The sequence below is a fragment of the Cotesia typhae genome, unplaced genomic scaffold (genome assembly GCF_013202065.1).
Source record: "Cotesia typhae breed Kobodo isofemale line unplaced genomic scaffold, CoteBio_Ctyphae contig_48, whole genome shotgun sequence".
In the NCBI taxonomy this organism is placed as follows: Eukaryota; Metazoa; Arthropoda; class Insecta; order Hymenoptera; family Braconidae; genus Cotesia; species Cotesia typhae.
In genome coordinates, this window is record NW_027423756.1 from 12,752,384 (window position 1) to 12,768,662 (window position 16,279).

At 29.1% G+C, this 16,279-nt stretch overlaps 2 protein-coding genes and 1 long non-coding RNA gene across 3 annotated transcripts; 2 read left to right on the forward strand and 1 right to left on the reverse strand.

Moving 5' to 3' along the window:
- Positions 1 to 123: 123 nt before the first annotated feature.
- On the reverse strand, positions 124 to 4,191 carry LOC141529895 (uncharacterized). Its single transcript, XR_012479681.1, has 3 exons — positions 3,843 to 4,191; positions 510 to 675; positions 124 to 424 (listed from the first exon to the last, which is right to left on the reverse strand). It is a non-coding gene; the product is annotated as an uncharacterized LOC141529895 (long non-coding RNA).
- Positions 4,192 to 11,687: 7,496 nt separating this feature from the next.
- On the forward strand, positions 11,688 to 13,653 carry LOC141529872 (odorant receptor 13a-like). Its single transcript, XM_074246598.1, has 5 exons — positions 11,688 to 11,942; positions 12,026 to 12,634; positions 12,711 to 12,818; positions 13,205 to 13,351; positions 13,410 to 13,653. Exons 1-5 carry the CDS (start codon positions 11,688 to 11,690, stop codon positions 13,467 to 13,469), a joined length of 1,179 nt encoding a protein of 392 aa, XP_074102699.1. The 3' UTR covers positions 13,470 to 13,653.
- A 214-nt stretch (positions 13,654 to 13,867) lies between these two features.
- On the forward strand, positions 13,868 to 15,583 carry LOC141529853 (uncharacterized). The gene is made up of 3 exons (XM_074246570.1): positions 13,868 to 15,050; positions 15,135 to 15,242; positions 15,308 to 15,583. The coding sequence occupies exons 1-3, from the start codon at positions 14,097 to 14,099 to the stop codon at positions 15,581 to 15,583; spliced, it is 1,338 nt and encodes a 445-aa protein (XP_074102671.1). The 5' UTR covers positions 13,868 to 14,096.
- Positions 15,584 to 16,279: the final 696 nt, after the last annotated feature.

Below are 16,279 nucleotides of genomic sequence, written 5' to 3' on the forward strand. Positions count from 1 at the left end.
AGGTGCTTCAAAGCTTATTGAAAAAATTAATACGGACGTTTTAATGTTAAGTGCTTGTGTTAATGGTTGATAAAAAAAAAAAAAAAAACCCACCGCACCATCAATTTAGTAGGCGTGCAGCAACCTTGATACGGTTTTATCTTTTTATCAAACAGCAAATAAATAAATTACGATGACAACTCACGGAAAGTCGTGTAAAATAAATTACCTTGAATTTAATATATGATATTATTTTTAGATAAAATGACTTGTAAGGAAAATATGTAATGATAATGGTATTATTGTTAGTTACAACACAATAGCTTGGATAAACATCCTAACATAATTCCGTTGCACACAGCAGTTGATTGTCTAGACGTTGTTCATGCAGATGTATCTTATCTCCGAGACTAGTTCAGCCTACGGTGCTCTTCATATGTTAAACCTATGTAAATGAATGCTTGATGTTAGCAACTCCCTGGCGATTTAAAGTAGCATCAAGAGTTAAAATGCATCAAGAAAACTTTTACCTCAAACTCAGCGATGTTATAGCAACAAATGTCAAGTACAGAAAGGCTTTTCTCGTTCACAACGCCATTCTTCCAGAATAATCTTTAACAGTTTCTTATTTCTCTTTTACTTTTCATGTTTTTGAATGTTCTTTTGATAGTTTCAAGGCATCTCGATTTTATACATCTGAAAAAAATAAATATTTTGTAAGCGATAATTTTTTTTTATCAAAAATTTTATTTTTTGTTTATTTATAACTAAAAAAATATTTTTAAAAAATTGCAAGCAAAGTTTTATAAATTTTACGATAAAATTCCTAAAATAAGTTTTAAAATTTTAATAAAAATAGTTTCTTTTTATTTTAATATTTTTATTTAATTAAACTTAATCTAAATTGTATTTTTAAATATCTACCCAAGGTCTAAAATGGCTAAATTAGTTATTTAAAGCAACCACCTTAACAGCAGAATATCCACATGTGCCGTTGGTATTAAATCGTCTTACTTCAACCGCTTAAGACATATAAAGTCAAAGTTTTAATGCCGGTAATTATGAGAAGTAAAGTGGATAACATAGTCTGAAACATGATTTCAAACTTAAGATGACGTTAGCCAACTTTACTTTCATCTGGAATTTTCTTCATTATTTGCAGCACATAATACTGTTATGTATTTTGTTTCAGAGTTAACGTGAACGTGAATTACTCTCACTAATTACAATAATTTCGTGATACATATATATTTATTTTAAAGACTAAAAATAAATTTTTTTAGTAATTAATAACAGAAATTTCGCACAGACAGACAAATTGTCAAATAAATCCTTGAACATGTTAATAACAAGAAATAAGTTCCAGTTAATTTATTAACATCTTTAAAATTCTTTCTCTGCGCATAACCCCGGAATTAATATGAATAAATTAATGGAATTAATTGCCAAGAAAAAGTTGGATCAACAGCGAGGGTGAATCATAAACTAGGAGCCTTGAAATAATTCAAGAACTACCACCCAGGGTGAGACTTTGAAATTATTTATTAACTAATTACTTACCGAGTAACTTTTTCCAGCTTACCGCTAAAATAATAATCATAAATTTTTTTTTTTTTTTTTAATTAATTTTCTCAAGATACATTTTAAAGATAAACATAAAAAAAATTTGGAAAATCCAAAAGTGCACGACTCATAATGCTCATTTAATTATGAAATATTAATAAAATAAAGAATGTGAAAAAAAAAAAATGTTTAAACATTTCTATTGCATTAAATCAATTTTTAAAAAGTATGGAATTAATCTTTGTTAAATAATCTTGACGATAGTATGCAAAATATCTTGATTCCGTAAACTAACAGGGCTATAATAATAAAAATAGTTGCCGAAACGAGGCAAAAAAAATTTTTCGATCGTAAAGCACTCTCTGATGCTTCGCATCATGAGTCGTGCAAAAATGACTCTAGTAAGTGCCGTATGCCTCTGATAAGACGTGTTCTGCAAACATAGACATATTCAAGTTGGATCTTCATTTAGCGAGAGTGTTAATTGCGCTTGTATATATGCTACTCGTTAATTTCTAACATCCTCTTGTAAACAGGTGTCGCAGACAGCTCCGGATTGATTTGAGAACCAGGAGCGTGAACAGGTTACGCAGAAACAGGAAGACAGAGACAGGATGAGACGAAGGCAAGGAAATAACCATGTAATGTAGATGTCTGTTCGCATCTGCAGAATCGCGCCAAAGCGGATATAACTGAATGGAGAAAACCTAACGAGAGTACTCTCATATGAGTACCTTACTATTCATACTATACGCAGAATATATATATATATATATATATATATATATATATGTATAGATTTTTTATATATTATACACCCGGCACCCAGTAAGAGAAAGTCGGGATGCAGAATAAGAACGACGGACGGTGGAGATACCTCGAGGCTCCTCTGTAGAGGCTGAGGGAGTCGCTACGATGGAATTCACCCTTCGCGCAAAGACTCTTCTGGAATAGCAGAGTATGTATAGTACTGGAGCCTTCTCTAAACGCCGTAATTGGAGCCGACTCTTTACTTTTCTACTCTATTTTTTACATCCTCTTTCTTTTATTATCAGCCTCTCCCTCCTTTTTTCTTCTTTCTCTAAGCTTTATCACCGCATACAAATACATGTCTTAAACATAAGTATGCGCGAAGGCATCGACCCTTTTTGCTTTCTTTTTGCTCTCCACTCTCTACTCTCGGTACTGTAATGTCAGAGCTGAGCGCGACGTCTGATGTCGAGACGTCCTGGTTCTACTGTAAAAAGTAGTGTCGTTCAGACTACTCTCATTTCATTTATTCTTTATGTATTTTTGTATTCATGAAATGAAACTCCTAACTTTACGCCTGGATTAATTCATCCAAGGCTTGAATTATATCCAATTGCTTTTGATTTTATCGTTTATTACTTATGTTTATTTTTAGTAACTACATTACGTGAACCTTTAGTGGAAGACTTTTCCTGAAATGGTTAACCTTACTTTTAAAGTTACTTTGTTTTTCGTTATCTCAACCACTAAATATGCTTTATTTGTTTGTCTTCTTTTCTGAGTTTAAAGGTTATCATTTTTCATAAGTTTTTTTTGTAGATCATTAAATAATTTTATAATTTCTGAGTTTTTTTAACATTATTTTATTTAAACTTTCAAGAATGCTAGTACAACTTTTCTTTTCACTTAAATATCACCAAAAGTTCTTTTTTGCCGATTTTTTTTTTTTTTATTAATATGATCCAAAAAAAAATTATCTTTTATTTTTGATAAATCCATGAGAAGGATAAATGTCATTAAAGTTAGCCGACGTTCTAAATTTTTTGATTCTTTTTTAATAATTAAATTAAAACAAAAAAATATTTTTAAAAAATTACACTCGCAGTTTTTGAAGTTTTTTTTTTAATAATTTTTTCAATTGAAAAAATTCTAAAAATTTTTAAATGTCGGCTAACTTTATTGTCATGAATAATAAAATATAAAAATAAAGAAATTTTTTTACTCCAAATTTTTAAAGCTTTAAATTTAATATTTTGAAATTTACCAAGAAATTTCCTGTTTAAAAAAATCATTTAACTTTTTGTAAAAATATTAGATGCTTTATATTTATAATATTATCATGAATATGGTAATGAAGTTAATGTCTCGAACAAATAACTTGAGCAATGGTTCGAGATAAATAAAAAAATGAAATTATCCAAAATAAAAGTAAAAATATCCCGCAAGGTTATTGTCCATGAAATTTAGCGGTAAGTTCTAGGAAAAGCCTGTGTCACATTATCATTTGACGGCGATCATCGGGTAAAAATAAAAAAAATAAGGGTTCTTACCTCGTTTCGATCCTCAAATAGCTCGAGCTGAAGATGCGAATTTTGTTATTTTAGTTAGTCTCTTTTTCGTTCCTTTTTGTCTTTTGCTGGCATTATCTTGGCTCCATTGACCGGTATCGCAATGACTATTATTGCCCATAAAGTTCTATTGTCTTAAAACGTCCACTGAGCGACATTGTCTCTATTGTGGTTCTAAGAGCATTTTCTTATAGTTCACCCTCCTTTACTTATTCGCTTCATTTTTTTACTTTTTCGACGCTCTGAAATATAATACACAAGTATCTACATTTATATATACAACATACATGTATGTACACGTTCATAAAGATTTGTATGTACAGTCTATGTAATGGGTGTTTCAACATTACTTTTATTTATTATTTCTCGATACAAAACAGTACTTGATATCAGTATTATCGAAACATTTAGTAAAATAAAAATACATTTATTTCAAAGTTAAACATATACATTTTTTCGGACAACTTTTGGACTCCCCACTTCAACACCATATAACTTTTTCAGTTTTGTATTTTTTGACTTTTTTTATTTTTTTTTTTTTTTTTTATATTCTCAAAACATTAATAAACGCCTGTTAAAAAAATGGATAATAAAAATATTTTTTGTTTTTTATTTATAGCACCTGCACAGTAAAAAAATCATTGCGTCAAAAATTTTTGTGTTAAATATTTAACACTTTTATGAGTAAATTTAATATTTTTTCTTTTAAATCAACACAAAAAAATGTTAAATATTTAACATAAAAATTTTTAACAAAAAATTTTTTGACGCAATGACACAAAATTTTTTACTGTGTGAAAAAACAGCCTTAGTAGCAAAAGACTTAATGTATTTTATTTACAAATATATTAATGCTAAAAATACGGGGTATGATATCAATCAAGTCGATGCAATTGCAACATTATTAGATTCACCTTGATATAATCGTATGAAAAGATCAATCAGAAACATCAAAGATAAAACTTTAATTTGAATTTTTCTATGAATATCAAAGTGAATCGATATCTTCAACAGAACGATTTTTATGTAATAAACCTTTTTAACTTTAGTTCAAGAGTTAAAGGTATGATTTAAATCATATCGATGATAATGATAATCATAAGGGATTTTTTTCCAAATAAAAAAAAAATTAAGTCAAGTCCAACAAACTTTACGACGATATTACAGAAGTGACAAAAAAAAAAACACTTTACTATGTCTATTTTTTAATAATAACTAGCGTAAAAATAAAGCAATTCAGATTTACATAGAAGTAGAAAAAGTTTTTCGATATTACTTCGAGAGAAAGTAACTTTAGTGAATACATCAGTTATTATTCGATTCAAAATTTTTACATTGTTTGAACACTTTGATTTCTATAGAATTTATTTATTCATAGAAAAAATAACTCGGTTAGAAATTAATAAAATTAAAGAAAAATTTATTTCGTGCATATGCGACCCCGGCAAGTTTTACAGGGATACTCATCGTCTGTCTGCATCCTCTCGACTCTGTCTCGAGCACGCGCAACACCTTTGCGCTCCCTAGTTTATTTTTTATTTTATTTCTGGCTTTTCACGCCTTTTTCTTCTTCACGTTCTTGAGCTTTAAACATTTTTAAATAATTTCTCTTCGTAGGTAAATTAGCAGACAAGCAATAATTTGATAGAGACACTAGTCTGGTCGGCCCGAGACCGCAGAATCATTGATTGCAATTGCTGCAAGCCGATAAGCTATTTTACTCCATAAATTGAAGATTAATGGAAAGTTAACGAGCTTTCAGAGGACGGGCACTAACGAGCTGACAACGATCAGACCAATTCATTGAAACGTCGTTAACTTTATTTTACGTTGTTGTTCTGCAATAAAGCGGATCAATTTTTAGTGATGCTTTTCAATTTATATAATAGGCAGACAGATATACAAATAATTATAATATTTATTAACTTGTTTAGTTAAATCAGCAGTGGGTTGTTTTATAAACAAGATGTATTTTGTTACGGTATATCAAATTATGCCCACGAAGTTGTTTTCCGGTGATGGCTTCGACTTCAGGGAATTTGCTGTAACCAACAATGTTATTATGTGTTTTCATTGTTGAGAAGTGTTCAAATAGTAAATATCTACAGCACAGGGTTTACAATGTTCAAACAGAAAGTTAGTAACTTTGGTTTCGCTGTTAGTTTGTTTTGGAGCAATTAGTTAGAATACAATCAATATAGTTTCGAATTTTTGTTGTGAAATTAAGTCCAAAATTTTTTATTTCAAGGTTTATTTTGTTAAAATATTTTTACTCCAAATCGTTCAAAATTTGTGCATTCAAAAAAAAAAATTAATTTAATTTAAACGAAAAAATTTTGAATTCAAAAATTTTTTTTCTTGTATCAATTTAATTTTTTTAATGCACAAAATTTTACAACATTCTTAAATTTATTTTTAAATCCGTCGAATAATTAATTAAAATAAAAGAAATAAATAAAATCAACTAATTGAATATTTTAATCCTGAAAATTTCTCTCACTCATAAAAAAATGTCTTTTATTTCTATTTAACATGATATACATTTGGTTTACCACAGTCTCTCGGTTTTAAGCATGAACGTGGAAACTAGAAGAATACAAACAAAATTTTAGCGTAACCTGATTTATACTCTCAGTAGCTAGCAGTTTATGAAAGTCGCCTGGAAAAAAGAGCCAGTGTCTATAGAACAGCTCACCTATGCTGTATGATCTATCTACCATTCGCTCAAGTTGTTAGTAAGCTGTGGTTTTACTCGAGAAATTAATTTTTGAAATAAAATTGACCAAGTTTACATTTTTATTTCACTAATAAAATTATTCGACTAAAATGCCAGAGAGTAAAAAATTCAATTTATTAAATTTTTTCTTTATATTCAGGTTAAAAGGTTGTAAAATTTTGTTATGACTGTAAAGTAATTAAATTTTGGTGTACGCAATATTCGCAGTATATTTCTCGTGTATATCATAGCGAACCTTTGTACGTAGGATCTAATTTGAGAGTCACTGATAGCAAAGTGCCTTAAGCACACTCGTGACAATAAATGTTCGTGACTGCGAATGTTATTTACAATCAGCATTTCATTTGTGTTTCGATACACGCGGTAACAGTCGTAAATAAAATAAACTTTATTTTATTTTAATTTAAAACATTATTAATGTATTAACCTCCGAAAAAATATTTTTTTATTAATTGGTGCATAGTAATTGGTCATTTATTATAATTAAGTTTTGTTTGTAGTAATATTTACAAACTAAACTGTCCTAATCAAACAAGTATTCAAAGGATAGAGGAAATAGAAGGATGAAGGTATGACCCCGGACCGTATAAATGTACGAATATACTTATACATTTACAAATATACTTACAAGATACAGTACTCATGAGTTATGAGCAGTAATAACAATAATTAATAGACCTTAAATTGGTTTAGTCAATAAATTTTGATCCTTGAATTGAAAAATTATTTTCACACAAAATTGTGCTCTCTGTAATTTTTTATTCAGTTCAAAAGCCGCTCTGTAACAAGCAAAAATGAGAATAATGATTAAATGTTTTGATAAAAATAAAAAAAAAAGGAGAAATATAATGAAAGCTTTCATTAAACAAAATGACAGTGACAAAAAATGTGAATAGTCAGCTTGAATGAGCAGAAAAGTTCATTCTGACGAAATTTACGATTTAAAATGTCGATTTGAAATAGTCTGAGGCATTGTTCAGTATGATCCCACATTAAAAGCAGAGATTACACTCCAGGATGTCACTTGACTTTTCATTGTATTCGACACTAAATTGGGATACGAATAATGTATATATACATGCTAGCGCTATACGTGCATGCACTTTTGGACCGTTTTCACTCATTATATTTTATGAACATTTCAATTCATAGTAAGGTATTAACAAATGAACGATTCAGCGGTATTAAAACTGAAATTTGTAATAAAACAATGTCGAGCGGTACTGTTAAAATTGTAATAATAATAATTATTGATAATTCGGGTGAAAATGTTTTATTTAAAATTTACAAGCGTGAGATAAAAGCTTGATAATTTTAATATAATCAATAAGCAACGCGATTGGGAAAAATAAAATAAAATTTGATTTATTTTTTATTCATAATAAATTAAATTTATTTTTAGTTGAATTAAAGCAATGGTATTTATACACAAGTATCAAAAAATTAAATTCCATTCATAAATGATTCACAAAAACACAAAAAAATTTATTAAATTATTAAATTGATAAAAAAAAAAAAAAAAAAATAAATGAAAAAATGTTGATTGATATAAAAAATTAGAATTTAAAACTGAATTGTTATTTAAAAACTAAATCAGTAACACTAAACACAGACGCGAACGTTTTTTTACAATGTTAAAAAAGAAGCAATAGCTTTGTCACTTTACTGCTGCTCGTGTAGTCTCGAAGTAAATGAAGTGAAGTCGATGAAAGCCAGGATAGAACTGAGCTCCAGTATATAAGATATTGATTTTTTGAAAAAATTGCTCAGAGCTATAGCTTGATCGACCCCACGCAATTTTCGTAATTCCCTCAATTTATATAATACCATAATGACGGAAAATGATTTTTATATGCACCTACATGTCATCTAAACGGTTAAAAGAAACTTTGTAGCATTATAAAAATTGCCCCTGCAAGTTATCACTCATTATCCACTTATAAATTTTACTGAAAGAAAAAACTTATTTTTTATATTCGATATTCTGAGTCACGAACTTGGAGTGGGGGAAGAACAAAGCTCAGTTGTTCAGCAGGCACGGCTTCTTCAAGAGTGATATTATATGATATGACCAATGATTTTCCTGGCTTCAATCGCTTCTATGATACTCATATTACGTTTTATACTTGTATAATATTCAATTTTTTTTATTATAATAAAAAAAAGAAATATTAGTAATTTTTTTATCACAAATTTTCCTAAAAATATTTTTTGACGGTCAATTTTCGTATCAAGCTTAATATGGATTGATCTGAGAGTAAATGGCCATGTCAGATTAATTATAAGAATAAAAAATAAGTTATAATAATTTTTCATTTTTTCTAAATATTTAAACATCAATTAACCTGTCATAGAACAGAAATTAGCTTAGTAGGTAATTTTTCTAAAAGCTAGCTTCAAATAATTTCCATGGGAAGGTGAAAAGATTAATTTTTATTTTATATTAATATTTTGAAACTTAACACTCTGCTAGGGAGACGATTAAGCGATCGTGCGCCATCTATCGGATGTTCTTAACACTATTTTAGATCAAAAAGTGGTGTAGAAACATATAAGACCATATTTAGTTTGAAATGGCTATATTAAGTCAAATAGAATTAATTTTCATTAAAAAAATATCAAAATTGCTATTTGGACATATCAGAAAAATTTTTTAGATTTTTCATGAACATATTGAATAGCTAAAATTTTGTAATACCTTATAAACAAATTTTTTTCAAATAAAAAACATAATTTAAGGATTTACAAAAAAAAATTAACTAATGAAAATTTTTTCAATGGAACTTAAACCTAAAAAATGTAACTCAAACCACAATTTTGATTTTGGATTTCACGCTTGAATTTAAGGGTAACACTTGACTCTGAGCGCAACAATATAGTGTCCCTGAAGTTAATTGAGGCATCATATTCTCGAAGATATTGCGTCTCCTCGACATGCAATATCTAAACAGATTGTAGAACAACGAAACTCTCGAGAAGCTCATCAAGGGATCCCATTTATACCTCATTCATTTGTAGAAAGCGTAAATCGCTCTGCACGTAGTACAATATAGTCGTGTGTCACAAACATACAACTTGACATTCCTACTACAAACAAATAGTTTGCGCCTTTAAATATACAGAACTCACAGACAGACTGCTATCCTGTCTTCTGGTATTCGGTTACGTAGAGAAGGGAGCTAGAAAGTGCAAAGCTCTAAGTAAAAGCCATCACACTGATGGGCTTTCCTGGCTCTCTACGACAGAGAAATTGAACTTGTCATTCGTTCGCCACGCGCCTTCGTCTATTATTTTACATTCTATATAATAGTCTCGCACAACTCTCATTCTCTCATTTCCTCTCTAATTTTGTCTTCCCTCCTACATTATCCCTCTCATTCATTCTCATTTATTCTCCTCCTTCACCAATTTATTGTTGCCCGCATTCACGCATTCTATTCTACATCGCACACCCACACTCTCACACACATCACACACATCCAGACCCCAGGCTCGGGAAAATACTAGAAACTTGATACATAACAGTAACTTTGCTGTCGACCTTTTTTCCCGGTTGTAACCGTGACTTAACTTTAGAAGCAGAGAGTGCGAAAAATGCTTGAATAATCAACTCTGCTCCTGATGAAAAACTCTAGGGATACTTTGTATTCGATGCACATCTCAACATGTAGATGCTCCGATGCTTCTGCATGCTTCCCAGATAAATTTAAACGTCAAAAATTCTTTGTTGGGTTCTTACACAATAGTTTCGATACATTGCTATAGATGATAACATTTCTTGCGATTGCTGATAAGAGTTCAAAAGAATTCAGAAGAATTTTTTTGCTATTTCATTTTTTTACGCTATTATTTATTTTATTAACGAGCTAGTAAAATTTAAAGAGTAACTGTTTATTTATAAATTATAAAATTTTTTTATCCTTTCCCAGGAGAGTATTTAATTAAATTTTTATATCGACGGAGGTGTTAACAGTGTCAGCGACTTTGGAAGAGATCGTGAATTTTTTATTAACCATTAAAGCCTTAAAAACCCTTTTTAATGAAATAAATCTCTTGTATTCTTACTTATAGTTTAGAAAAAAAAAATCAATGTGGTTATAAAAATTGTTGTTTTTTTTTTTAAGGAAAAATTTATGAAGTAATTACGGTTTGTGATGGTTTGTTAGGTGATAATACTGGGTAATAGCATAGATATATGTTTCTTTTGAGAAAAGGATAGCTTTGTACTCAAAGAGGAATAATAAATTATAAAAGAATATTGTTACGGTATTACAGTAAAGATAGTAGTGTAAAAAAAAATTTAACGACTCGGATTTCAGGAGGTTAGAAGCCAGAAGAGTATTGCAACATTAAACCGAAACGAGAGTTTCATTTTTCACCGCAAAAACCGAAACGAGCATGGAAGAAAGTATAAAACATGGCATTTAAAGTCAGCATAATTTCATCTCTGTAACCACACTAAACTTATCATTTTAAAATTGTCCTTTTTTTTTTTTCATATAAAGTATTCAAGTATGTAAAAATTAAATTATTTATTTTATTTCAAGCTTAATTATAAATTATCGCAATTTTTTGATAATAAATTAATTTTTTTGCAAAAGAAATATTTTTTTACCTTCAAGCTGCAATTTTGAATTTTATTTTATTTCATTTTATTATCTTGAATGAAGCTTTACGATTTGAATTCAACAACAAACTATTTCAAAAATGAATTTTTATTCTGATCGTAATAGTTTAGCCGCACAAATTTAGACACAAAAAAGACAACTATTTTTACCGAATTCAGGAAAACAAAGTTTATACCAGTCTGATTTGTTCATGTCGACGGTTGGATTAAAACTGATACTATAGCGCACTCTACTAAATTTTAGATCAATATTTGAAACATTGAAACAAACGAGTATTATTATGTCTCAAAACTTTATTAAATTGTAAAAAGTACAAAATTGCCCAATTAAATGTTGTTTTGATGAATTTTTTATGCAATAAGTACCATTTTATAATAAAAAATTTGAAAATAATTTTTTCGCCAGAAACGATTTGTAATCGGCTTATTTTGTTATTTATCGCCGTTTAACTTATATTCGACAATGACTCAAGACAGTATATCTAGTTACATAGAATACGAAAATTTTATAAAACTTATACTGACAATGCTCGGGTTAAAAACCTCACCTAACGACCCCAACACTTTGTTACAACGTTCAATTCTTTACTTTCAAATGTCCATGTCTGTGATACCAATGATTGGAATTTTTAATTTTTTAAAAAAGTACATCACTAACGTTTTCTATCTGACAAGAGGCTTAAGTATACTCGTAAGTTTTATAACAATTATTTTGAAAGTAAGTAAAACATTTTTTCACGAAAATTATAACATTTATTTTTCCAAAATTTATTAAATTTTTTTTTCGAATTATTTTTTAAGGGAGTTTGCATAATAGTGTACCGCGAAGATGTGAATGAGCTTAACGAAATTTTGGGCTCAAATTACCAAAAATTTCTGTCGAATAAAAAATTGAAGAAGCCAGTCTTGAAGCAAGTAACGACTTTTCGACGGCTGTCGTACACAATGTCGATATTCGTTGCGATTTCTTGCCTCTCTTACATAATTATTCCCGCTCTTGGGATGATAAGCCAAGCAATTAATGGAGTGAAGCCCATAAAATATATGTTGCCGTTTCCGACGATTTACGGATGGAGCATTCCGCCAAATAGCTTTCGCTTTAAGCTCCACTTTCTCAACGAGTCGTTGACTGTTTTGAGTGTAATCTGCATAACAGTCGGCGTGGACAACATCTACACACACTACATTTTCCAAATGATCGGGCTTCTTCGTGCAATTTCCCAGCGAATGATTGGTTTTGATGAGAAGAGCAAAGAGTTGAGTGCCGTTGTGGTACGAGAGTGTATGAACTACTACGAAACGTTGATATATTGCAAAAATAAGCTACAACGAATTTACAGTCCCGTGATACTTTGGACAATGAGCACAAATGCTATTATTCTGTGTGCCGTTATTTTTCAGCTCAGCCAAGTAAAAATATTGTTATAAGTATTACGTGTTTGAACGTATTAATAAATATCATTTTCAAAGGATTTATTTTTGTCAGATGACTTCTATATCTGTTAGCCGAATTATTTTATTTTCGACATACGCTGGGGCTAAATTTTCTCAAGTGTTTATTTACGCATGGGTGAGCACACTTTTAACTGCTGAGGTACCAAAACTTTTAATTTATAAATATTTTTATTTCTTGTTTGACAAAATTAAATATTATCTGTATAAAAATTGATTTTTTCCCCGTCTTAAAAAAATAAATTAAAGCTAAACTTTAAAATTTATTTTTTTATAATCAAAAGCTTTTTTGTTTTAATAATTTTTTATTACTAAATTTTTTTTTTTAATAAATTTGATTTGATTCAAGGAAAAGAAATTTTTTAAGTTTTTTTTTTTTTTTTTTTTTTTTTAATCAAGATCTCTTTTTTAAATTAAATCAATTTTTACTCTGCAGATCATATTTTTAAATCCTTGAGAAATAAAAACCAAATCTAACAAAACTAAATTTTTTTAATAATTAAAAATTAACTATTTATGTTATCACAGAGTGATAAATGCAGAGACGCCATGTATGCGGCTAATTGGGTCGGTGACAAGCCTTTTATGCACTCAGTTATTATTATGCTATCACAACAGCCACTTATATTGCAGGCCTGTAGCTTTACAGCCGTTTCAATGGACGTATTTATGTCCGTAAGTTGATTTTTTATCACGATTCATTTTACATCACTAAACGTTTACCTTATTTTAGGTTCTAAACACCACAATATCCTACTTTTTATTACTTAACACATTTGCCGAGCAGTCTTAATTATTATGATACAATTTGTACAATTAAAAAATATGTGTAATGGAAATTAAGTAAAATATTTTCTGTACCAGTGAATATTGTAAAGTTATCTTGAAAATTATTCGTCTAAATTTATTATAAAAGTTGACATTAACATAAATGTTAACGCTCACTTTTCATTAGTTTCGTAGTATTAACTAGTAAATCGTAAATCATTTTCATTTCATTTTTGTCAATGTATTTTTAATAAATTTTTTCACAATATTCAAATTTTTTTTAAGAACTTACCTCTAATTTGTATTTTAAAAATTATACTAAAAAAAATTGTATCGTAAATTTTTGAAAAAACAGAAATCAATAAAACTGGACAGCACAAAAAAATTACACCTCCCGATCTGTTCAAGAATATGGTTCAATTTCAACAGGTACTCTAGCGCTCTCTATACTACGTTTCAATCAATATTTAACCCATTAAAATTTATTAAATTGTCCAACAATATAATAAAATAATATAATTGCCCACTTAAAAATATATTCCCAGAACATGTTCTTCCAAAGACTCAACAACATCATACAATATTCAAAGTAATTTTTGTCAAAAACTTCAAGAAATTATCTTATTTACCGTCACTTAATTGATACTCAGAAATGAGTAAAAGCAAATTAGCGGAGTACATAGCTTACGAAAACCTCATCAGATTATTATTGTCTACAATAGGACTATGGTCGCCAGAAGAGTCATCTCTGTTTTGTCGTTCAATAATTTACTTGCAGATGTCAACATGTATTCTGCCATTTGTTGGAGTGTTTAATTTTTTCAGAACAAATTTTACAAATGTTTCTCTTGCGACCAAGAGTTTTAGTCTTCTGGCGAGTTACCTGACAATTATCGTAAAAGTAAGTCCTGTAATTGTTTTCCACAACATTTTTATCTTAGAAATTTTTTTTTTTTTTTTTTTTTTTTTTTTTTTTTTTTTTTTTTTCAAGGGATTTGCAATAGTCCTAAATAGAAAAGACGTAAAAGACTTGCGTAAAATGCTTGTCTCGCATTACAACAACCTGATCCGTGATCCAAAAATGACCAACATAGTATTGGACCAAATAACGACAATCCGACGGCTATCTTACGTCGCGATATTTTTCGTAGTTGTAGCTTGCATGTCTTACATAATAATTCCAATTATTTTCATAATTTCCCAATTAATTCGTGGAGCTGACCACATAAAATACATCCTACCATTTCCGACAATTTATAATTGGGAAATACCTCCGAATGGATTTCGCTACCGAGTGCACTTTTTGACAGAGTCATTCGCCATTTTTAGTATAATTTTAATAACAATTGCTGTGGATAATTTGTACTCACTCCATGTTTTCCAAATGATTGGATTTTTGCGGGAAATATCTTACCGCATGAAGCACTTCCACGAAGACAATGACGACAAAGGATCTAGTGACCTAGTTGTACGAAGGTGTGTTTTTCAGTACGGAATTTTAATAGCGTCATGTCGAAAGCTCCAGCGTATTTACGGACCCATCATCCTGTGGACAATGGGAACTAATGCAGTGATATTATGCGCTGTTACCTTCCAGCTCAGTCAAGTAAAATATTTTTTATAATTACACACAAATTACGGACACTTAGATACAATACTAAATAAATATGAGACGTGTATTGTTTGTCAGATGAGTTCCATATCTATAGGAAGGATAATTCTATTTACAGCGTACGCAGGCGTTAAGTTAATTCAAGTATTTATTTACGCGTGGGCTGGCTCGCGACTTACTGCCGAGGTAAGTCCAAAAATTTAATCATTGAATGCCATTTCACTCAAAAAGCTTCTATTTGCCGTAAACAGAGTGAAGATTGCAAAGCGGCAATTTACTCTGCTAACTGGGTTGGCAACAAGAGCTTCATGCGGAACATCATCATCATGTTGTCCCAAAAACCCCTCATTTTGACGGCTTGCAATTATTCAATTGTTTCTGTTGAAATGTTTGGATCGGTAAGCACGCTAGATCTTTCATCTTACATTTTTTTAGATGTTTTTTTTGTGATTAATTTTTTTCTTTCAAAGGTTTTAAATACTACAGCTTCGTACTTTTTGCTCCTCAACACTTTTGATGAAGCATAAGCTATATATGTATCAAATTAATTCGAAATGGACAAATGTTATATATTTTAATAAAGTGTTATTTTCAATTTTGACTGTCGGTTATTTAAAGTTTATGCATTTAATTTTTCTTTAGTCAATTATCAGGTTTTCTAAATAATTAATTTGATTTTGAAAATTAATGAATGGAACTTGTGAAATAGAAGGTTGAAAATTTGAACTTTTAGTGAACTTAAGTTTAAAAACTTTGACGATTTGTACGTACTTGTATAATTAATACTTTGGTGAAATCTAAAGTAATTTTCGGAAAGTTTAAATTTTCAATTTAACTGTCAAAAGTTCCAATTTTTGAACATAATTATCAAAATTAGTTCATTTTTATTATCAAAATCTTTAAAAATAATTATTTTTAAAATTTTTAAATAATTCATTTTTAAAGCACTTATACAATAATTTACCAAAAAAAAATTTCAAATTAACTTTTTAATTACAATAAAAATAAATTATAATTTATAACATAAATTTTTCTAACCAAAAAAAAAAAAAGAAAAACTTTTGAATAAACACATGCAGAAAAAAACTTAAAAATTTTCAGAAGATCTTTGCAACACGAGAGCTAAACTAAGACTGAAGTTAACCCCATCTGTGTTCTTAAAATTTTCTAATCGATAAAAAAAGCATTACATCAATTACAAACAATCATCTGAATCGTTTTAT